Source organism: Mus caroli, unplaced genomic scaffold (assembly GCF_978045245.1).
Source record: "Mus caroli unplaced genomic scaffold, Mus_caroli_1 scaffold_3, whole genome shotgun sequence".
Classification (NCBI taxonomy): domain Eukaryota; kingdom Metazoa; phylum Chordata; class Mammalia; order Rodentia; family Muridae; genus Mus; species Mus caroli.
This window is the reverse complement of record NW_028227258.1, coordinates 87,270,167-87,294,380: the sequence shown is the minus strand read 5'-3', so window position 1 is coordinate 87,294,380 and position 24,214 is coordinate 87,270,167. Positions and strand designations below refer to the sequence as shown.

General features: G+C 38.9%; 1 protein-coding gene across 11 annotated transcripts in view; it reads right to left on the bottom strand.

Annotated features, from left to right (window-relative positions):
* Positions 1-741: 741 nt before the first annotated feature.
* Positions 742-24,214, bottom strand: part of Zbbx (zinc finger B-box domain containing) — a 131,772-nt gene continuing 108,299 nt past the window's right edge. For 9 of the 11 annotated variants that reach the window (XM_021157875.2, XM_021157881.2, XM_021157879.2 and 6 more), the window contains 4 exons: positions 16,638-16,760; positions 10,318-10,575; positions 2,822-2,957; positions 742-980 (listed from right to left, as the gene is read on the bottom strand). In XM_021157875.2, coding sequence (XP_021013534.1) covers positions 854-980; positions 2,822-2,957; positions 10,318-10,575; positions 16,638-16,760 — 644 coding nt within the window. In that variant the 3' untranslated portion in view covers positions 742-853. Of the gene's footprint in view, positions 981-2,821; positions 2,958-10,317; positions 10,576-15,949; positions 16,239-16,637; positions 16,761-24,214 lie in introns of those variants that run through there. The other 2 variants (XM_021157883.2, XM_085835828.1) reach the window with 2 other exon arrangements.

The window sequence follows — 24,214 nt, the reverse complement described above, 5'->3', positions numbered from 1 at the left end:
AGAGAGGGGGCTGAGGTGGGGCTGTAAAACAAGGATCAGCTGTACCATTAACTCTAAATTTATGATGGGCAGGTTGGAGACCCACAGAAGAACTATAGGTGAATCTCTTGCCAAGAGAGCATGAAGGTAGAATTTCATCTCCTTTAGAATAAATTATTTATTCTTAAATTATGTGTAAGGCCCACCCACATTATCCAGAATAATCTGATTTACTCAATATCTAATCATGAAACTGCTACTTTCATCAAAAATTAGTTTCCCAGAAACATCTGTAATAGTGTCTGAATGATGCAGACTAGCTGAGCTGGCACATTAAATCTTCCAGTTCGTTGACAATCCCAAAGTAAGATGCTTTAAGGTCTCTTTTTGAAAATTCATGGGAACTAGGACAAATAGATTATTCATGTGACTTTAGGTCTTCCTTTACCACCTTGGGTCAACTTTGAGAAGCTGCCACATCTTGCCATTATGCAATGTCAAAAGCACTGTAATTTTAAGCTCATTTGGTGACACTGTTATGACATGGCCATAGAGAGTACATGTTTGACATAATCATGTCAAACATAATCGAGTAAGAAATATCAATTAGCTTAAACACAAACCTGTTCCGTCCTATGGTAAGTTTCATGGACATAGTTTTACCCTTTTACCAGTGTAATCTGTAATATAGATGAGTTTTTAACATGCAATACGGTGTCTGGAAGAAAAGGACCTTCAGCTTATAACATCACTAGTCTTTATTAGTTTACAAGCTTAGAAACATCAGAGTCATTAATAATCTCCAATACTTGCACAAATTAATCATTCAGTTGTTTGGTTTATTCCGAGTACAGAATGGAAAAGTAATGTACTGTTAAGGCCTCTTTTCCCATGGTAGTTTAATGACATGTTGCTTGTCAAGAACATCTTCCTCTTCCTCATCTGTACTGTAATCTCCAAGTGACAGCAAAGGCTGTATTTCAGTGTTTCTTCCAGAAGAGCTGAAAATGCATTAGAAGATCAATACACAGCATATGGAACCACGTTTCAGCTCTCATTTGTCTTACGATCTATACTACATATGTTGAAGTCATTGGAAGCAGACTGAATGTGGCCATACGTTTGATGCTCCTGGGATATACTAAACCTCTTCATGATAAGAAATTCTCATCATGTTCCTGTTTCTGAGAAACAAAGTGACAATCGTACCAAAGGAAGAAGATTTTTATGGGTTCCAGTAGTGTCCTTCCCTGATGATTTTCAATGAACTTCTAAAACCTGGAGAGCCTCAGGGCAACATTAAGATCATCCATCATGATATTGGCTGCTTTAAAAAAATCCTAATGAACAGACATTCAGATAAATGATTCCTTTATGTACAGTAAATTAGGAGGATGTGGATACTCACCCAAGGTAAATCAAAGCTAAAATTGGATGACCCTGTTTGCCTGGAGTTGTTTGTTTATTTGTTTCCTAGGTTGTTTGTTTGATTGATCAACAGATTTTGTTTGGGATTTTATCTATAGGGAACTAGGACCTCCCAACACTTTAACATGGATATCTGACATTTAGAAATAAATATAGCTTGGGTGAGCTAAACTGTCTATATCATTCAGATATTTTGGTCCAATTTCTAGTTCATGTATACCGGAAATGTGAACATGTTCCTCCTGTGATGGACATGACACTTTGATAGATTATTTTATCAAATCCAAACCAGCCCGCATCAGCAATCCCTAGAATTCTCTGTAAGCCAGCTGGAAAGGGAATGCAAATGCAAAGTGGGCTTTTGGTGCCTTTCTTTTACTTGTAAATCCGGCTTTATATCATGCGTCCCCCTATGCTTTTAGGATAAAATTTCTTTTGGGAAATGATAAGCACATATATTGATTTAGTTTGGACTTCAGTAACGTTCAGGGGGAAAATGACCAATCTCATACCCTTCCTCTTTGTAAAGTGTTATTTGTATTGAAATGCAACCAATCCAAGAGCTCAGGCAAATAATGTTCCCTTTCTGAAAGATTTGAGTTACATACTCTTAATTTCCTTTGAGCATGAGACTTCAAATGAATCTGAGAGACTTATAATTAGAGAGTTTTATTATTTTGAATTTATTTTCTTATTTCTAAAGCTGCCAGAGCCACCAATGGCCAAATTTATCTCTTTGTTGAAGCATTTGCCAATTTGAGCTATGTATCTTTTAAATTGATGCTCATGCTCAATGAAGTGTAAAATTGAGCAAATTAAAATGGTGGCACATGCCTTTAATCCCAGCACTCGGGAGGCAGAGGCAGACAGATTTCTGAGTTCAAGGCCAGCCTGGTCTACAAATTGAGTTCCAGGACAGCCAGGGCTATACAGAGAAACCCTGTCTCAGAAAACCAAAAAAAAAAAAAAAAAAAAAAAAAGAAAGAAAAGAAAAGAAAAGAAAAGAAAAATATTAGTAAAAATTCTAGAATACATTTTAAGGAAAAACCTTGTCAATGATTTATTTTTTAATATTTACATTGGGTAAGAGTCTACTTGTATGAACTATGAAAATTTATGAGATTAATTAAGTCAAGTAAGACAACTGTCTTTCAATATAGTACTGGAAGATTATTATTTCCTTCCCCCTTTGAATGACACACACTATTTAGCAGAGAAATATCTTCAAATTGAAGTAATGCGTTTTGATGTCTTTTGCTAAATCATACAAGATCCAAACATTTTACAAAAATAAAATTGTCATAAATTGCACATACGTGGGCAAATTTCCTTTATACGATAAAGAAAACAGATTGGAGCTCATATAAACCTGCTCTTCACTATCTTTCTGCACAAAGCTGGAGGTTTAGCTTACCTGGACTCAGCTCCATGGGGGTCACTTTCACGTGACATCTCAAGGAGGTCTTTGGACATCCGACTTAAAGTCAGAAAATTGTCATTGAATGCCTGTAACTCTTCTGAGGGCAGGCTGTCAGGCTCTTCCGAAGGGTCTGAAACATGTGATTCCATGTATCACTACCACATTCATTCAGGAAACAAGGGGACAGCATTTGATGCTGGAATTTGCTCAAACTGAATAAGTGATATAAAGAGATTCCACCCAGATTTGCCACTACCCACCATTGTTCTACCCTGACTTTCTTTCTTTCCTGCCTTTTGTGCTTAGGGGAAATGATGCTTTGTATTTGAAAGAGTAACCTGGAAAACTTAAGTCTCCCTTTCCATCACCTGGCCTGTGGTTCAGCAGCCTAAGTGTAGACAAACAATGCCTGTAAACGAATCAGATTATTTAGGCAAATTTATACAAACTACTATAGATTTAAGTATGGAAATAAATATTCCTATGTTAGATCTCAAGGCATAGTTTTGCTGACCTTGTTGCAACTGTCTGTTTTCATAGAGCTGCTCACATAGCCTAGACTGACAGAATATGTAGCCAAGGATGATCTTGAATGTCACTGCCCTTTATCACCACTTGCTAAATATTGACTACAGATGTAAATCACTGTGCCCTGTTTATAAGGTTTTGGTGCTTAAATCTAGAGTTTTGTGTATTTAGCACTCTAGCAATTAAACTATATCCCCAACCAATAAAGCCATCTAAATTATCATACCATATGTTATGATTTGTTTAAGTTTTCACTATCACTGGGTGCTAAACCCTTCCTTCTGACAAAAGTGTCAAATAGGTAACTTCCTGGTTGAAATGAATAAACACTAACAGCATTCTCACACTGAGTTGGAAAAAAAAAAAAAAACATGTTTAGTTTTGGGTGGTTAGTAGTAACTTCCAGTTTTCAGCAAGCAGATTTCCCCACTGAAAGTAATTTATTGTTCCCAGTGAAAGACAGACCTCAATATATTTACAGATTAAAACTTCCTCTAAATTATTTAGCTCAGTGATTTTCAAATTATGACACACTTAGATAAATTAAGTTTGAGATGAAGTTCTTTCCCCATAATCCCAAAGCAATTAGAAAGTCACCTAATCTCATTTATATTTGAGGACTCTTGATAAGATTTACTGTGAAACAAAAAAAGAAAAAAAAAAAAAAAAAGAAAGAAAAATCCTAAAAGTTTGGGTTGTATTTAAAAAAAAAAAAAAAAAAAGCCTATCACCACCCTCACTTGTTAGAGAAAATGAAGACTCACAGGAAAATAGTCAGCCACCATACAGTGAAAAGTGGTACTCTGTCAAAGTTCCTTTAATTCAATGGTGCTACAAGTTGCTATGCTACAACTTCTAATTTTAATCTTTGAGCTGTTCTCTTCTCCTGCATCCAGACTTTAAGCTAAAAGAACAACCCCAAATTCCAGAAGGCCATATCAAATAAAAGTCTGGTATTATTGCAAAGCTGAGAATGTTAGGTGTACTTCATAGCTCAGGATGAGCACAAAATGTCAACCTGACAAAGATATAAAGATGGTGCATGACAACGAGCCATGACAATAAAAGGGGACCTACGAATCAGAAGTACGATGTAATCATAAATGAAAGATTAACCTGAAGGTAAGGACTGCATTATCTGCCTGTAATCACAACACTAGGAGTTTGGAGGTAGGGGCAGAAAGATACTTAGTTCTAGACATGACTAGATTATGTAGTAATCCTCAGACCAAGCTGAACTATATGGCAAGGCCTTGTCTCAATAATACTAACAATAATTAAAAAGGAAATGGCAGAAAACACAAAGTATTTCAAATGGCAGTAACACAAAGAGTAAAGTATTTCACGAAAGTCCCTTGCCTTCCAAAGAAATAACTAAAACTATTTTTAGCCAAAAACAAAACTAATCTTAAAGATCCAACAGAAGAAAGCAAATTAAGTGGCCACTTATTCTTCCATTGTATCTTAAACCAGAAAAATAGTGAGCTCAAACAAAAGCTTCAGGGTACTACTGTTAAACATGTCTTCTGGAATAGAGACACACCTTCATCATGTTAACTGCCTGAATCTGAGCACTGCAGCACACATGTGTGACAGGTGCTCTTGTACAGGGAGTTATACACTGATACACTTTGTAGCAAAGTCACATTTGTAACTAACTTTCAAATGGATCAAAAAAGCACAAGTGCAAAAAAGATTTTCTTTGCTCTGCTCTCCCCTCCCACACCCCTGTTCTTCCTTTCCTCTCTCTACTTTTTCCTCTCTCCCTCTTTTCTGCTATTTGTCTTAGAACATCCATACACAGGAGTTTGTTGCGTTTTTCTCCTACTCTTTTACACATTTTCTGAAAGTTTAAAATTACTTCAAAAATTGTCAATAATAACAAATAAAGTTAAAATGATATTGTTAAAAAATTTGTTTTAAAAATCCTGACATAAGACTTTGAGCTTTAAGAAGAGCATAATAAATTCAGGTGGAAATGAAAAGCACACAGAGCAACCTTGATGGAGATTCTTGACTGTCAACTTGACTACATCTGGAATTAAGCAAAACTCAAGCAGCTGTGTATACCTGTGAGGGAATTTTCTTGATTGGATCATTTGAGATGGTACTATCTTCCTACCTTCTGGTTCACACCTTCTGGTGGCTGTGACCACTAGAAGAGGGGCTTTTTTATTTTGCATCTTTGACCTCATGTTCAGTAGAAAATCCTTTCCTTCACTGGCATTAAAGATGATTTCTTTGCAATTTTGGCCTATTCTGAAGACCAGCTAAGACGTTCTGCCTCATGAATTGAACAACAATCAGAACTTTGGACTTTCTGTTGGGAGACTGCCATTGTGAGAACCCCCAGATAATACTGTAGATAAGGGACATACTGGAAAGGCATTGTTAAAGGAGTATTCAACTTCAGAAAATAGGTTCCCATCAGGAGAAATCAGGATGTAACAGAATCCAATTGGAAAATGCAAAAGTAGAGATTTTTTTTTCCTGAAAATGAAGAATTTACTCTATAGTCAGAACAGCTACAACTATAAGAAGCACTTGAAAAAAGAGCCTCCCTGATCCTGTCACTAAGTGGCCAAGAACCTAAGAGTAGATAGACCTGGTGGAAATATGATCAGAATAAAATGCATCAAAAAACTTGAATAAACAAATGAAAAATACTTCTTCCGTGAAAGAAATGTGAGGGGAAAAAATGCTGCTCTCTCCAAATTAAGAGAGCATAGGATTAAGTCACACAAGACTACAGAGCCTGGCATGTTCCTGTAGAAGTCTTAGAAGAAACTGAAGCCACTTCAGCTAATATATCCACAAAGCCCTCCCTGCAGGACAAAACAAAACAAAACAAAAACCAAAACAAAACAAAAAAAAACTGGACTATTAGGATCAACCAAACAATGATAAAAACAAACAGAAGGCAGTGAACAGATAACTGCTATTACACAAACGAAAGAAAGTTTAGATCTACTAATTACATAATTCAGGTCATTCATCATAACCGACATGACTTGGGGGCCTGTCAAGCTGGCTATCCAGGCAAAGCTCTTGCCCAGCAAACCTGGCAATGTGAGTTTGATCTGTAGAGTCCAGGTAAAGGTGTGATGATAAAGGTGGATTGGCAAAATGTTCCTCTGCCCTTGCCACGTCATCCCTTCCTCCTTCCCTGCATATCATCCATATACCAGATATTTAAATTAAAGATATTTTAAAGCCAGATCATGTCAAAATTACCATTATCAAACTTTTAAGATAAAGGAAAATATTGAAGATGTGTCTTTGGGTTAGGAAAGAAAATTTAATCCACAGGAATTTTGAGCAAGAAAGAAACAGGAATGAAATCATAAGATAAATTGTAACTCACTGAGATGAATTTATTAATCTTTTGATTAGAATATGTATTAGCTATTCATGGCCATTATGTCTCAAGATCTCTATGACGAGATCCAGGTCAGAAGTCTGAGTCTTCCAGCCTCAAGTTCTGAATAACAGGTGTGCCCTCCGTGTCTGAATTGTAGTTCAATCCAGAATTGTCAATCAAATTGACAACCAGAAAATAGCTGTCATGGCATTTGACTTAGTGTAAGCAAATAAATGGTCTTCATTGTTTATTTTAGTTACGTGTTAATGCCAAAAATTTAAAGCAGAAATAAACACTCTCAATTTCCAAGTTTTTTTTTCCTTCAGTTTTCTTGAATTTTAAGAAATACACATAAAATAATGAACTGTCAATATTTTACTGTTTCTGGTCTAAAATGTGGCAATTTTATATAGTTAACTTGGCAGCCATATTCAGGTGAAAATAATTTGCAAGCATCTACATTTTCATCCTATTAAGCTTTTGAATGTTTATGCCTGTCTAGCTACAATTTAAAAATATTGTGCAAAGTAGCAGGAAATTGTTTTTATGAAGTTACAGTATACCTCCTTCCTTTTAATCTGTCCATATATCTTTGGGTAGGTATTTACTTCAAGACTGAAATGTTCCCTTTTGAAAGAAGTAGGGAACCTCAAAATGTTGGAAGACTGTTTTGTGCAGTGTGTATTCCAATGCTGATTTCTGTGCCCAGAGATTTTGTTGCAGCCTGAAAATTTTCATTGTCATTAGTATTGAAGCATCTCAATGTTGTATAAAAATTGTTCTCCTTCAACTCTGACTGACTAATAAAGATCAGACCAGCCTACAGCTGTGCATGAGAGTTAAGGCAGAACTTTTTATCCAATGGGGGAACTCAGGTGGAGCAGGTACCCTGAGGGTCAATATGATGGAGTTGCTATTAGGACAGGGATGGAGCAGGAGCAGCCTGGGCAAGTCTAAGATGGCAGATAATGGGGCCCATGGCTGGGAAGTAGCCAACATTGTCAGGTTAAAATAGATGAGCATCTTGCTCAGCTATAGTGCCAAATGTTATTATGAAATATAATAGGTCTCAATATCATTATTCTGGAATAAGGGAGTCAAAGAAAAGCCCCAAATAATACTTCTACATCAAAACATAGGATAATATGACAAGACCAAAGATGAGAATCTCATGAGACTTGTGAGGTCTCTCCACACTCTACATAAACAGTAAGGGTTTTTCAGTGGGTAGGAATGGGAACAGAAGACTTCCTCAGAGAAGCTACCTAAAAGCTGAGCAGAGAATTACAGCAAGAGAATGTGAGTAAACATTCATTCACACTAGGTTTGACTTTACTATGTACAGAAGTTATCCATACTTCTGAAACCCATTAAACCTTCTTGTTTCTGCAAGCAAGATATGAATGGTCCCACTTCTATCGTCTATCACTGGCTTCTCTTCCTGGGGTGAGTATAAATACATGCCCTAGTTAGAGTGTTTTAAGAGTATTAAGGTTTTGTGATGTTATGGGTTTTTTTGGTGTTTTGTTTGCTTGTTTTTTTCCTTGGGGTAAGGGTTGGTTGAGTTTTGTTTGGCTTTTTCCTATTGCTTGAAGTTTGCAAAATTGAGTTGGATCATTCTTAGAAAAGTAACAAAGTTGTCTAAACTTAGTAAGGAAGAAAGAGGGCTACTAACAGTAAAGAAACATGATGGAAGGGTTGGAACAAGGGTAGAATACACAGACCCAGTTAATTTTCTGGCCTCTTTGTGTACAGTTGCTTTCAAACATGTGTGTACCTGTGATTAATTTATTTCTTCCTTCTTTTTTTTCTGGTTTGTTTGAGATAGGGATTTTTGGGGTTTTTTTATTTTTGTTTTTTTTGGGTTTTTTGTTGTTTTTGTTTTTGTTTTTGTTTTTAGTACAACCCTGGATGTTCTGGAACTCTGTAGACTAGGCTAGCCTGGTATTGACAGAGACTGCCTGCCTCTTCCTTCCAAGTGCTGAGATTAAAGGTATCACCATCGTCCTGCTGGGAAAATATACCAGTTGCCAATTTTGGCCACATGGATTTTTACAGTGAAACAATCTGCTGGCTCAAACATCTTATGTCACAACTTGTTTGTGTGCTGTTTAGGTAGAGTAAGACTACATAAAAATACTTTAAATTTTTGGTACTAATTATTTTATGTGTGTGTGTGTGTGTTATTTGGGATATCTAAGGAAATAAGACATAAGGGAAGAGTATTTTTTGTGTGTTTGTTTGTAAGACATAAAGATGAGAGGGAACCACCCTTGACATTGCCTGGAGGGCCAAATCCCAAAGTCTTCAGTGCACAGAGACCTAGATGCACGCATGACTGGCAAAAAGAAAAAAAGAAAGAAAAGGAAGGAAGGAAAGAAGGAAGGAAGGAAGGAAGGAAGGAAGGAAGGAAGGAAGGAAGGAAGGAAGGAAGGAAAAGAAAAAAAGGAAGAGAGAGAGAGAGAGAGAGAAAGAAAGAAAGAAAGAAAGAAAGAAAGAAAGAAAGAAAGAAAGAAAGAAAGGAAGGAAGGAAGGAAGGAAGGAAGGAAAAGAAAAGAAAAAAGGAAGAGAGAGAGAAAGAAAGAAAGAAAGAAAGAAAGGAAGGAAGGAAAAGAAAAGAAAAAAGGGAGAGAGAGAAAGAAAGAAAGAAAGAAAGAAAGAAAGAAAGAAAGAAAGAAAGAAAGAAAGAAAGGAAGGAAGGAAGGAAAAAAAGAGAGAAAGAAAGAAAGAAAGAAAGAAAGAAAGAAAGAAAGAAAGAAAGAAAGAAAGAAAGAGAAAGGAAGAAAGAAAAGAAAGAGAGGGGGTGAGAGAGAGAAGAAAGAACAAAGAGAAAAAAGGAACCAACAGAAAATCAATCAAAATCAATCAATATTCCATTGATTCCATTCCGAATGATATTCTGCTGTACTCATAGACGGGTGTCTAGCACAAGTATCACCAGAGAGGTTTCATCCAGAAACTGATAGACACAGGTGCGCAGACCCAGAGCCAAATATTAGGCTGTGCTCTGGGAACGCTGCAGAAAAGGCAAGGAGCAGGGGGGGTGAGGGGGAAGGGTGGACAAAGTATTGTAGAAGCCAGAGGGGTCAAGAACACTGCATGAAAACCCACAGAATCAACCACCCTGGGCTCATAGGAGCTTAAAGAGATTGAACAGACAACCAGGAAGCTTGTGTGCCAGCCAGGGTCCGACCTAGGCCCTCGGCATACATGTTACAGTTGTGTAGCTTCATCTGCTTATGCGACTCCTAGCAGTGGAATCAGGGCTGTCTTTCTCTGACTCTTTTGTTTCTTTTGTGCCCACTTTCCATTACTAGTTGCCTCATTCATCCTTATTAGGAGGATATGGACCTAGTCTCATTGAAATTTGCCATGTTTGTTGGCAACCACAGGAAGCCTGCCCTTTTCTGAAGAGAAACAGGAGTGTATTGGGCATGGGGAGGGGCAGTCAGCTAGGGAAAGACTGGGAGGGCAAGAGGGAAGGAAAACTGCAGTCTGCAGTCAGGATGTAATGTATGACAGAAGAATAAATAAAAATAGTGAGAATAAAAAACTGAAGCAGAATACAGAGCTAACATTCTATAAATAAAATCTAATTTACCTGCAGGTTTTCTCAGAATATTTAATTCTTTCTCCAAAGTGTCTAAGGCTTGTCGATCAGCAGTGTTACCTCCAAAAAGCTCACTCTGGTCAGTGACATCAATGTATTCAATTTCTGAAATTTCAGAAGCAGCTCTGGATGGCATCTGAGCAGCTGCACTTTTTGATCGGGTGTAAGAGGACAAAGGGCAGCTGGTGTCTTTTTGATTGGGGTTGGAAACAGGAATATTTGCTGTTGCTGGTCTCTGTGATTTCTGGCCTACAATAAGAAAAGAAAGTAAACCACTGCTTTAAGATCCCAAGTGAAAATCTGGTGGCATGGCACATGCCTTTAATCCCATAATCCCTCTGAGGGCAGAGGCAGGTGGATCTCTGTACCTTGAAGGCCAGTTAGGGCTACACAGAGAAACCCTGTCTTAAAGAAAAAGAAAGAAGAAGGAAGGAAGGAAGGAAGGAAGGAAGGAAGGAAGGAAGGAAGGAAGGAAGGAAGGAAGGAAGGAAGGGAATCCTCTGTGTGTGTGTGTGTGCGTGTACTTGTTTATTTGTTTAATTTACTGTGTACATGAATGTGCAAAGGTTTACGAACATGCACACATGTTAATGGAGTTTGGAGTTCTCATGATCAGGAACACCATCCAACTCCTTTGAGAGAAACTAACTCTTTGGTGTAGGTTTACTGATTATACTCTAGTGTTTAGCCTATGAGCTAGAGAAAGTACCCAAGGAGCTGAAGGGGTCTGCAACCCGATATAGGTGGAACAACAATATGAACTAATCAGTACCCTCAGAGCTCTTGTCTCTAGCTGCATAAATAGCAGAAGATGGCCTAGTCGACCATCATTGGGAAGAAAGGCCTCTTGGTCTTGCAAACTTTATATGCCCCAGTACAGGGGAATGCCAGGGCAAGAAGTGGGTGTGGGTGGGTAGGGGAGCAGGGCGGGAGGAGTGTATAGGGGATTTTTGGGATAGCATTTGAAATGTAAACGAAGAAAATATCTAATTAAAAAAAATTTTAAATTAAAAAAATGAAAGTCACCCTGTATAAAATAAAGAGTAAGATTGTCTTTTTTGTTTTTCTTCTTTCTTTTATTCTGTGTTGAATATAGTAGATACCCTCAGAAGCCTCTGGATGCAACATGTATATAGTTAATTATAACTCACTAAGGTAACACACAGAGGGTACTGATTGTAATGAACATTATAAAAAACAATTTTAAAAATTACTTTGCTAAATGTAATTATGAATAAATTAAGTCTCTGACCCTTTTGTGACTGTGTGCAGAAAATTTTCTGAAGAATGGTAATCAACAGTTGCTTGACTGTGTATTGATTCTTGTGAAAATGCTCTCAAGAATTATTATGGTGACCAAAATTGAAAGTGGTTTTCCTTTTATAGATGGTGGAAAGACTATATATATGTCATTCATCGCCAGGAAGGAACAAGCTGCCACTCCCACATCTGGCCAACCCCAGCAGAGAAGCAGCTATTGCAGGAAATCTTTACAGAACACAAGTTTCCTGGATCTCTGAAAACATTCTTTTTTTTTTTTTTCTGGGTCATGAAGCCTAAACAAATGCAAAATTTAAACACATTTATATTTCTCATTGAATCATAGCAAATAAAAGTAAGTTGTTATTAGAAAGGCCTGAGGTTCTCACGACAACAACAACAAAACTGAAGTGAGAAAACTATAAAATAACAAATGCCCTTCAGAAAACTCGAAAGGACTCCAGTAGCTGCTGCTTTCAGCAGCATCTGGATACCACTGCATTTGAAATTAATTGATCCCAATTGAAAGAAAATGTACCCAGGGGATGTATCAGACAGGCTAGTACAGAACAAAAGGCCATACAATTTTCCCTGCTGGAAATAGGCTCCACTATAGTTTGAAGTCACCAAGACACAGAGATCTTATTTATTTATTGTTCCTTCAGGTATATATCTCATTCACTTCAGTATTCTTAGTACTGAAACTATACTACATATTGAAAAGACAAACTATCATGATATTAATGAGCACAAAACCACTAATGAGATCATGATACATAAATAAATCACCAACTAATGCATAATGTAATTGTAACTACTATTTTATAAATAAAAGAACTGGCGAAACAATTATAGCATGTGCTTTGCTTTAGCTTTTATTTGTTTATTTTTTTCTGTGCAGGTGTAGAGGGGCTAGCAGTCAATATAGAATTCCTTCCTCCATCACTCATATTTTTTAGACAGCATTTCCCATGGAACCTGGATCTCACTGATTCATCTTAGATTGGCTGGCCAAGCAGGCCCGGGGGATCTCTTTGTTCCTACTTCTCTAGTGTCTGGATGATGGGCTTGCTCCACTCTCCCTGACTTTTATTTGAGCTCTGGGAACAAACTCATGTCCCCTTGCAAGTGTGGAAAGCAAATTTTGCTACTGAGGCATTCTCCAGCCTCCTTGTGTGGCATCTTAGCAACAAGATTTTTATCTAAGGAACCAAGAATGTAATCAATAAGTAAGTTTGCAAAATATTTTAATTATTGGAATACTTGCTATCATGTATACTTTTAAAAATTACTGTAAAAATAAAAATGTGTTCTCAAAGGCTTCTAGGAACACAAAGAACATTAGCTTATACAGCATGGTTTTTTGGGGGAAATGCTTAGCTGGGTCCCTAAGAACCGTATTATCTGTCCTCACTGAATCAGAAATCAGCTTGTAATCTGACATATGATAACCCACACCTCAATTTTAAAATATAGAATTAGACAGTGTAATGTCTTAAATTCCATCCAACTCTGAGAACCAGTGAATTAACACTTATTTCACTTGGATGATAAAAATAATTTGTTAACCTCTAAATCGGCCAAATACTGTGCCACAATTAAGGTATTTTAAAATGAATCAGACAGCATCCCTGCTGTCAGTTTGCACTCCAGAATACTAGAACCAGTATCCATCACTGTGGAATTTGCAAGTTACTTCCTGCTTCCTAACCAAAGTAAGATACATTAGAAAATGTAAGGTAGACAATGGCTTCCAGGAGAGAGGAAAAAACTGAGTGGTGGACTAGGGGACCAACACTATTTAGCATGGCCTCAAAGACCTAACTGAGGAGGTAGCATCTGATGTGAGATCAAAAGTAACAATGTAGGGCCTTGATGGATTATGGAAGAAGGGTCAAGGAAGCTTCAACCTGGCTGACCTCAAGTGTGAGGACAGCAGGAGTTAGCAATCTCCACCCTCACAACCTGGTGCCATAAAGCCAGCTCTCCCACTACCAACCTTAGCAGGATTTACTACCCAGACAGTTATTAGGCTTCTCTCCTTATCTGATCTTTTAAGTTTTTGTTTGTTTGTTTTTGTTTTGTTTTTCATCCACACCCCTAAAGTGCCTTAGTATATAGATGAAATATCTTCCAGCACTCCTACCCTGGTCACATAAACCTTGCCCTAGAGAACCTGGGCTCCATCTGGGTGTGTGCATTGCCTGCATTCATGCAGACCAAGATTCTGCACTGCACCCACCCACACTCAACTAAGCTTCAAACCTCTCCAGTCCAGCTAACCGTGCAATAGTCATGGCTATACCAACAGAGAAGTAGACACTGAGCAAGCAGCACAACTTCAGGAAGTTCTGACGACAGATTGGGATTCTGCAAAGCATCCTGGACCAAGGAGAGAACCATTTGCTTGGACTAAAAATAAGAGTATTGTAAGAGAGGAGCCAGTGAGAGGACAGGGTGGATGGAGATGTCATGAAGTTGTACATCTAGGAAGGGCTCAGCTGGCTAATGAAATTTGAAGTAGTGAAGTTTGAGCTGAGTTTTCAAAGGGGAAGCAGTATTTACAAATGAATTGGTCTTAGCCAGCACAAGTCAACTTGACTTCTTGCTGTCCAGCTGAAGATGTTCTACAGTGTTAAATTTACAAACACACACGATGTTGAGGGAGGTTGAATGAGAAAGATACTTGCCTCTAAACACATATGTATTCTATGCTTTTTACATCCCCAGATTTTAAGGACCTTTCAGAAATTAACATTTCAACATACACTGGCATTAATTCAGAGTATAAAATTTCTATAGCCTGCTACACTGCCAAGAATATTTAATTTTATTTCAGGCTACTATCTCTGTCCAGAACCCATTGCCCAATTTTCCTAACTGGACATTGTTATTACCTTTTAAAGACTCAACTAAATGTTCTATAATCTCTAACATCTGACATATCTATTTTATTGTCTCTACCTCAAAAAAAAAGTAGCACACACAGACCTCTATTGTAGCTGACATATTATATTTTAATTTGTACATTCTTATGTTTAGCACTTTCCTCAAAATAAGACCTTGGAAGAATCTGCAGTAACACCATAGAGAATGATCGACAACTACAGATTATTGGGTGTTTTGCTTATCCCTGTAAGGATCAACATTTGCATTATAAAATGTTTTTTTGTTTGATGTTGATATATTGACATCTGAGAATCTCTGTATGGACTTCTGGGTCAGGTTCCTTTTTAAATCTCCAGTGGCTGGCAGTGGCTGGCTAGGACATTTTTTTTTTTTTTACAACAAAGGGCTTTCATAGTAAATTACTCAATGATGCATCTGACCCAGATAGATACTTAAAAGCATCTGGCTATTTACTTAGGAAGATGTGACTTTGTAACTGAGTTCTCACAGCATGTGTTTAAATTTATTTTCAGCAATACACAGTGACTTGAAACACAGTTCCTTCTCCCTGACCAGGAGGCAGGAAGCAGCAAACTTGAGATTGCTTTTAAATTTGATGTGACAATAAGTATCTAATCATTAAACTCCAAAAATGTTATCAGAAATAGATGGTCTGATACTAAAAGTATTACTTCTGATGGTTAATCAACAGAAATTCATGTAGAAAATATCTAAGCTAGCTAAGGACACTTATTCATTTAGGGCAAAAGAGACTTATAAATCATATGTATATGAGCAAATAATATGTAATTAAATTTCTGGCTTGAAGAGAGGCTTTAAACCAAAGTAAATAGTCCATTTTGTCATCTCTTTGAGACAAGGGAAAAATACTCATGCATCCTTTTATCCCCAGACTCTCACATGATGTTAGCATGCTAAACACACCCCACACTCTTGTTAAGATTATCTAATTCTTTTACCTAAATATTGCAACTTCATGTGAAACACAGAAAAAAAAAACCAGATATACTATAGCATGTTTCATGGGATAAGAGAAATATTCTAGCCTACTAGTGACAAATTCATCAGGAAAATACCTGTGATAGAAATCTAACGGTGTTTTATCTATGTAAACATAACTCACAAAACAATAAATAAATGCAATTGTAATCTTTAGAAAATAAGGTTCCCAGGATCATTAGATTTAAGATGAAATGATTTGATCCTGGATCTATTTTGCATTCTTAATATAGTTCAGAGAATTCAAAATTAGATAGAAATAATCATACTATTTCTAAGTCTCCATTGGATCCCTCCTCTCAGAGCTTGGGAAATCCAACAGAAGAGGAGGCAGAAAGAGTCAGAGGGGATGGAGGAACACCGTGAGAACATGGTCCACTTAATCAACTAAGTGAAGCACAAAGCATCTAACAGAGTCTGAGCATCAAGCATGGAGCCTCCAAGCGTCTGCACCAGATCCTCTGCATATGTATTATGGCTGTTAGCTTGATGTTTCTGTGGAACTCCTAACAGTGGGAGTGGGTTTGTCTTTGACTCTTTTGCCTGTTTTTGAGATTCTCCTCCTGTAGAATTGTCTTGTCCAGCCTCAGTGTGAGGGATGTTGCCTTGTTTTATTTTATGTTATTTTTGTCTGTTTGGTTGTTGGCTCTTGGAGGTCTGTTCTTTTCTGAGAGGATACAGAGGGGGTGTGGATCCTGGAGAGATAACACGGCCCATGGGATGGGGGTCAGGGGAGCAGGAAGCTTAGAGGAGAAAAGGAAGGGGAAACTGTGGTGAGATGTATTGTATGAGAGAAGAATCTATTTTCAATTAAAAGAAGAAACAAGTAAAAGAACATGAAATATAGCACAAAACATAGCAAATATATAAAGAACTTGTATATATATTCTTTGATGATTGCTCAAAAATGTACGATATTCTAAGCTACATTTTTTTATATAATTCACCAATATGTTGCTATGGAATATAATTTATCTTTGAGAGAAATAATGAGTTTATTTGGCAGCTTGATTATCTTTCTTTATCTTGTAGAATAAAGTAAAACTGCACAAAATTTTCAGATACTAACAGTTTAGAAAGAATCGAACAATGAAACAAAGTGAGCCACCAACATGACTCTTCTGCCTTCCCATTGACTGTACCTGACTTTTGCTGTTGCACATTTGGAAGTGGATTTTCATCACTCTGCTGATCACACAAGGCATCTGTACTACCAGCATACCCAATTAAGCTGCTCAATGGAATCCACATTTTGTCTTCTGAAACTGAAAAATGATAATGCAATTTAAAGTATAAAGTAAGATAAGGCCCACTCTCATAATGTTTAGGGAACACAGGAGAAGAGGACATGGAGAGAATGTTATGGACAGAAGTCACAGAGGAGGACTATGAAATGTCTTATTCATATGATGCACCCATTGGAATCATGGACTTTCAAGAGCTGCAGTGGTCTGTACTAGGATCTACAAGACTTCACAGGTTATCAGTGAGTCATATGTAAAACAGGCACTCAGTCAATCCTTCTCTTTCCTGAAAATATATTAATATATGCTTGGATAGTGTGGTTCCTCTTTCAGTTGTATGATCCTACAAGGCTTTAATAGATAGGAACTGACCCACAATCACAGATATAGTTCTGTTAAACTCAATGGGGTCACAAACAAGATGAAAATATACAAACTTGGAAAAGAAACTCATGAACAAGGGTGACAAAATTAGTTTTATGTTGGCTTGATACAATCTAAAGTAATTTAGGAATAAGTATTTTTAATTGAGAAAATCCTTCCATAAGATTGGCTTATTTTCTTGATTAATAATTGATAGGGGAAGGCCCAACTGACTTTAGGTAATGTCAAACCTGGGCTCATGGTCTTAAGTTATACAAGAAAGTAGGGCAAGCAAGCCATAAGTAACATGCTAATAAGCAATATTCTTCCATGACTTCTGCATTAGTTCTTGCCTCCAGGTTTCTGCCTTGTTTTCCTTCAGTGATAAGGAAGTGTAAAGTGAAAAAAAAATTGCTCCCTAAGATTCTTTTGGCCATGATACTTTGTTGTTCTAACTAAGACAAGGAAGATCAATACAGATAAAAAGATAAAATAGAATAGTCCATCAGAGTAATCAGAATATGTATATGATATTGTAAAAGAATAAACAATTTAAAAAATAATACCTCAGCATACTGGAAAAATAACATAAATTCATTGTTCATATTTTATTTCTACTATGTTCCCAAACAATATTAATATAAAGGGACATTTATTGAAAAGAGCTATATTATGAAATACAGTCTCAATTGTGAAACATAGCCCACTGAGCTCCTATGTCCTAATTATAATGAAAAAGTACTATAAATGTAAAAGGTATATGCAGATGTTTATAGAAATAAAATTTATTCTTAATGTACATAACATCATATTTAAGATATCATATTTTGCTACCAGTTTCTGTCTGCATCCTGGAGCTGACACTGTGCCACAGCTCTTCATACCCTAATTCCTCCCAGAGAAAACTGGTCTCCAAAGAGTGCTGACACACAGGCTTGCAGGAAGGAAAAGCCACAGTCAGAGACAGCAAGACCAGCTAACATCAGAGATAACCAGATTGCAGGAGGCAAGGGCAAGAAAATAAGCAACAAAAACCAAGCCTAATTGGCATCAAAAGAACCTAGTTCTCCCAACATAGCAAGTCCTGAATACCTCAATATACCAGAAAATCAAAATTCAGACTTAAAAATCACATCTAATGACAATGATACAGGACAATAAGATGGACAAAAATAACTCCCTTAAAGAAATACAGGAGAGCACAGGTAAACAGGTAGAAGTCCTTAAAGAGGAAATACAAAAATCCCTTAAAGGATTATAGAAAAACAAAACAGGTAAAGAAATTGAACAAAATGATCCAGGATCTAAAAATGGAAATATAAACAATAAAGAAATCACAAAGGGAAACAACCCTGGAGATAGAAAACCTATGAAAGAGATCAGGAGTCATAGACTCAAGCATCAACAACAGAATACAATAGATAGAAGAGAGAATCTCAGGTGCAGATACCACAGAGAACATTAACACCACAGTCAAAGAAAATGCAAAACGCAAAGGGTTCCTAACCCAAAACATTCAGGAAATCCAGGACATAATGAGAAGACAAAACCTCAGGATAGGATAATAGGTATAGAAGAGAAGAAAGGTTCTCAACATAAAGGGCCAGCAAATATCTTCAACAAAATTATAGAAGAAGATCCGGCTGGATCAGCACCAGGATAGCTGGAGCACAGGGTTGCCTGACACCCGCCAGCTACCCACGACCCCCGCCGCAGGATTTTGGGACTGCTGGTGAATGGAACACAGCTTCTGCTCCAATCCAATTGCGCGGGACCTGAGACTGCATTAGTTAGGGAAGCAGAAACCGGCCTGAGTAGGGCCACAGGCCTCATCTAGCCAGATCAGCGCCGGGGTAGCGGGAGCGCAGGGTTGCCTGACACCCGCCAGCTACCCACGACCCCACCACAGGAGTTTGGGACTGCTGGTGAGTGGAACACAGCTTCTGCTCCAGTCCAATCACGCGGGACCTGAGACTTCTCTGGTTGGGGAGAGAGAAATCCGGCCTACATAGGGCCACAACCCTCTTCCGGTCAAAAAATCACCAGGGCAGCTGGGGCGCAGGGTCTGCTGACACTCGCCAGCTACCCACAACACCCACCACAGGATCTTAAGACTTCTGGTGAGTGGAGCACAGCTTCTGCTCCAATCCAATTGCGCGGGACCTGAGACTGCATTAGTTAGGGAAGCAGAAACCGGCCTGAGTAGGATCACAGGCCTCATCCGGCTGGATCAGCTCCTGGGTAGCGGGAGCGCAGGGTTGCCTGACACCCGCCAGCTACCCACGACCCCCGCCGCAGGATTTTGGGACTGCTGGTGAGTGGAACACAGCTTCTGCTCCAGTCCAATCACGCGGGACCTGAGACTGCATTAGTTAGGGAAGCAGAAACCGGCCTGAGTAGGGCCACAGGCCTCATCCGGCTGGATCAGCTCCAGGATAGCTGGAGCACAGGGTTGCCTGACACCCGCCAGCTACCCACGACCCCCGCCTCAGGATTTTGGGACTGCTGGTGAGTGGAACACAGCTTCTGCTCCAGTCCAATCACGCGGGACCTGAGACTGCATTAGTTAGGGAAGCAGAAACCGGCCTGAGTAGGGCCACAGGCCACATCCGGCTGGATCAGCGCAGGGGTAGCGGGAGCGCAGGGTTGCCTGACACCCACCAGCTACCCACGACCCCCGCCGCAGGATTTTGGGACTGCTGGTGAGTGGAACACAGCTTCTGCTCCAATCCAATTGCGCGGGACCTGAGACTGCATTAGTTAGGGAAGCAGAAACCGGCCTGAGTAGGGCCACAGGCCTCATCCGGCCAGATCAGCACCAGGGTAGCGGGAGCGCAGGGTTGCCTGACACCCGCCAGCTACCCACGACCCCCACCGCAGGATTTTAGGACTGCTGGTGAGTGGAACACAGCTTCTGCTCCAATCCAATTGCGCGGGACCTGAGACTGCATTAGTTAAGGAAGCAGAAACCAGCCTGAGTAGGGCCACAGGCCTCATCCAGCCGGATCAGCGCGAGGGTAGCGGGAGCGCAGGGTTGCCTGACACCCGCCAGCTACCCACGACCCCCGCCGCAGGATTTTAGGACTGCTGGTGAGTGGAACACAGCTTCTGTTCCAGTCCAATCACGCGGGACCTGAGACTGCTCTGGTTGGGGAGAGAGAAATCCGGCCTACATAGGGCCACAACCCTCTTCCGGTCAGAAAAGCACCGGGGCAGCTGGGGCGCAGGGTCGGCTGACACTCACCAGCTACCCACAACACCCACCACAGGATCTTAAGACTTCTGGAGAGTGGAACACAGCTTCTGCTTCAATCAAATTGCACGCGGGACCAGAGACTGCATTAGTTAGGGAAGCAGAAAAACGGCCTATGTAGGACCACAGGCCTCTTCCGGCTGGACCAGCACCGGGGTACCGTCAGCTACCCACGACCCCCGCCGCAGGATTTAGAGACTGCTGGTGAGTGGAACACAGCTTCTGCTCCAATCTTTAAACAGTGACAACGATAACAACTAACCCCAGAGATTACCAGATGGCGAAAGGTAAACGTAATAATCTTACTAACAGAAACCAAGACCACTCACCATCATCAGAACCCAGCACCCCCACTTCTCCCAGTCCAGGGCACCCCAACACACCGGAAAAGCTAGACACGGATTTAAAAGCATATCTCCTGATGATGATAGAGAACTTCAAGAAGGACTTTAATAACACACTTAAAGAAATGCAGGAGAACACTGCTAAACAGGCAGAAGACAATAAAGAGAAAGCACAAAAATCCCTTAAGGAATTGCAGGAGAAGACTGCTAAAGAGTTACAAATCCTTAAAGAAAAACACGATAACATAATCAAACAGGTAGAAGTCCTTACAGAAAAACAGGAAAACACATCCAAACAGATGATGGAAATGAACAAAACCATACTAGACCTAAAAAGGGAAGTAGACACAATAAAGAAAACCCAAAATGAGGCAACACTGGAGATAGAAACCCTAGGAAAGAAATCTGGAACCATAGATACGAGCATCAGCAACAGAATACAAGAGATGGAAGAGAGAATCTCAGGTGCAGAAGATTCCATAGAGAACATCAGCACAACAATCAAGGAAAATGTAAAATGCAAAAAGATCCTAACTCAAAACATCCAAGAAATACAGGACACAATGAGAAGACCAAACCTACGGATAATAGGATTGGATGAGAATAAAGATTTCCAACTCAAAGGACCAGCAAACATCTTCAACAAAATTATAGAAGAAAACTTCCCAAATCTAAAGAAAGAGATGCCCATGAACATACAAGAAGCCTACAGAACTCCAAATAGACTGGACCAGAAAAGAAATACCTCCCGACACATAATAATCAGAGCAACAAATGCTCTAAATAAAGATAGAATACTAAAAGCAGTAAGAGAAAAAGGCCAAGTAACATATAAAGGCAAGCCTATCAGAATTACACCAGATTTTTCACCAGAGACTATGAAAGCCAGAAGATCCTGGACGGATGTTATACAGACACTAAAAGAACACAAATTCCAGCCCAGGCTACTATACCCAGCCAAACTCTCAATTAACATAGATGGAGAAACCAAAGTATTCCACGACAAAACCAAATTCACACATTATCTCTCCACGAATCCAGCCCTTCAAAGGATAATAACAGAAAAAAACCAATACAAGGACAGGAACCACGCCCTAGAAACAACAAGAAGGTAATCCCTCAACAAACCTAAAAGAAGACAGCCACAAGAACAAAATGCCAACTTTAACAACAAAAATAACAGGAAACAACAATTACTTTTCCTTAATATCTCTTAATATCAATGGACTCAACTCCCCGATAAAAAGACATAGACTAACAAACTGGCTACACAAACAAGACCCAACATTTTGCTGCTTACAGGAAACTCATCTCAGAGAAAAGGATAGACACTACCTCAGAATGAAAGGCTGGAAAACAATTTTCCAAGCAAATGGCATGAAGAAACAAGCTGGAGTAGCCATTCTAATATCAGATAAGATTGACTTCCAACCCAAAGTCATTAAAAATGACAGGGAGGGACACTTCATACTCATCAAAGGTAAAATCCTCCAAGAGGAACTATCAATCCTGAATATCTATGCTCCAAATACAAAGGCAGCCACATTCATTAAAGAAACTTTAGTAAAGCTCAAAGCACACATTGCACCTCATACAATAATAGTGGGAGTCTTCAACACACCACTTTCACCAATGGACAGATCATGGAAACAGAAACTAAACAGGGACACAGTGAAACTAAGAGAAATTATGAATCAAATGGATCTGGCAGATATCTACAGAACATTCTATCCTAAAACAAAAGGATATACCTTCTTCTCAGCACCTCATGGTACCTTCTCCAAAATTGACCACATAATTGGTCACAAAGCAGGCCTCAACAGATATAAAAATATTGAAATTGTCCCATGCATCCTATCAGATCACCATGGACTAAGGCTGATCTTCAATAACAAAATAAATAATAGAAAGCCAACCTTCACGTGGAAACTGAACAACACTCTTCTCAATGATACCTTGGTCAAGGAAGGAATAAAGAAAGAAATTAAGGACTTTTTAGAGTTCAATGAAAATGAAGCCACAACATACCCAAACTTATGGGACGCAATGAAAGCATTTCTAAGAGGAAAACTCATAGCTCTGAGTGCCTCCAAAAGGAAACTAGAGAGAGCACACATTAGCAGCTTGACAACACACCTAAAAGCACTAGAACAAAAGGAAGCAAATTCACCCAAGAGGAGTAGACGGCAGGAAATAATCAAACTCAGGGGTGAAATCAACCAAGTGGAAACAAGAAAAACTATTCAAAGAATCAACCAATCAAGGAGCTGGTTCTTTGAGAAAATCAACAAGATAGATAAACCCTTAGCCAGACTCACTAGAGGGCACAGGGAAAGCATCCTAATCAACAAAATCAGAAATGAAAAAGGAGACATAACAACAGATCCTGAAGACATCCAAAACACCATCAGATCCTTCTACCAAAGGCTATACTCAACAAAACTGGAGAACCTGGATGAAATGGAGAAGTTCCTAGACAGATACCAGGTACCAAAGTTGAATCAAGATCAGGTTAATGATCTAAACAGCCCTATATCCCCCAAAGGAATAGAAGCAGTCATTAATAGTCTCCCAACTAAAAAAAGCCCAGGACCAGATGGGTTTAGTGCAGAGTTCTATCAGACCTTCAAAGAAGATCTAATCCCAGTTCTTCACAAACTATTCCACAAAATAGAAACAGAAGGTACTCTACCCAACTCATTCTATGAAGCCACAATTACTCTGATACCTAAACCACAAAAAGACCCAACAAAGATAGAAAACTTCAGACCAATATCCCTTATGAATATTGATGCAAAAATCCTCAATAAAGTTCTTGCTAACCGAATCCAAGAACACATCAAAACAATCATCCATCCTGACCAAGTAGGTTTCATCCCAGGGATGCAGGGATGGTTCAATATACGGAAATCCATCAACGTAATCCAGTATATAAACAAACTCAAAGACAAAAACCACATGGTCATCTCGTTAGATGCGGAAAAAGCATTTGACAAGATCCAACACCCATTCATGATAAAGTTCTTGGAAAGATCAGGAATTCAAGGCCCATACCTAAACATGATAAAAGCAATCTACAGCAAACCAGTAGCCAACATCAAAGTAAATGGTGAGAAGCTTGAAGCAATCCCTCTAAAATCAGGGACTAGACAAGGCTGTCCACTTTCTCCATACCTATTCAACATTGTACTTGAAGTCCTAGCCAGAGCAATTCGACAACAAAAGGAGATCAAAGGGATACAAATTGGAAAAGATGAAGTCAAAATATCACTTTTTGCAGATGATATGATAGTATATCTAAGTGACCCTAAAAATTCCACCAGAGAACTCCTAAGCCTGATAAACAGCTTCGTTGAAGTAGCTGGATATAAAATTAACTCAAACAAATCAATGGCCTTTCTCTACACAAAGAATAAACAGGCTGAGAAAGAAATTAGGGAAACAACACCCTTCTCAATAGTCACAAATAATATAAAATATCTTGGCGTGACTCTAACTAAGGAAGTGAAAGATCT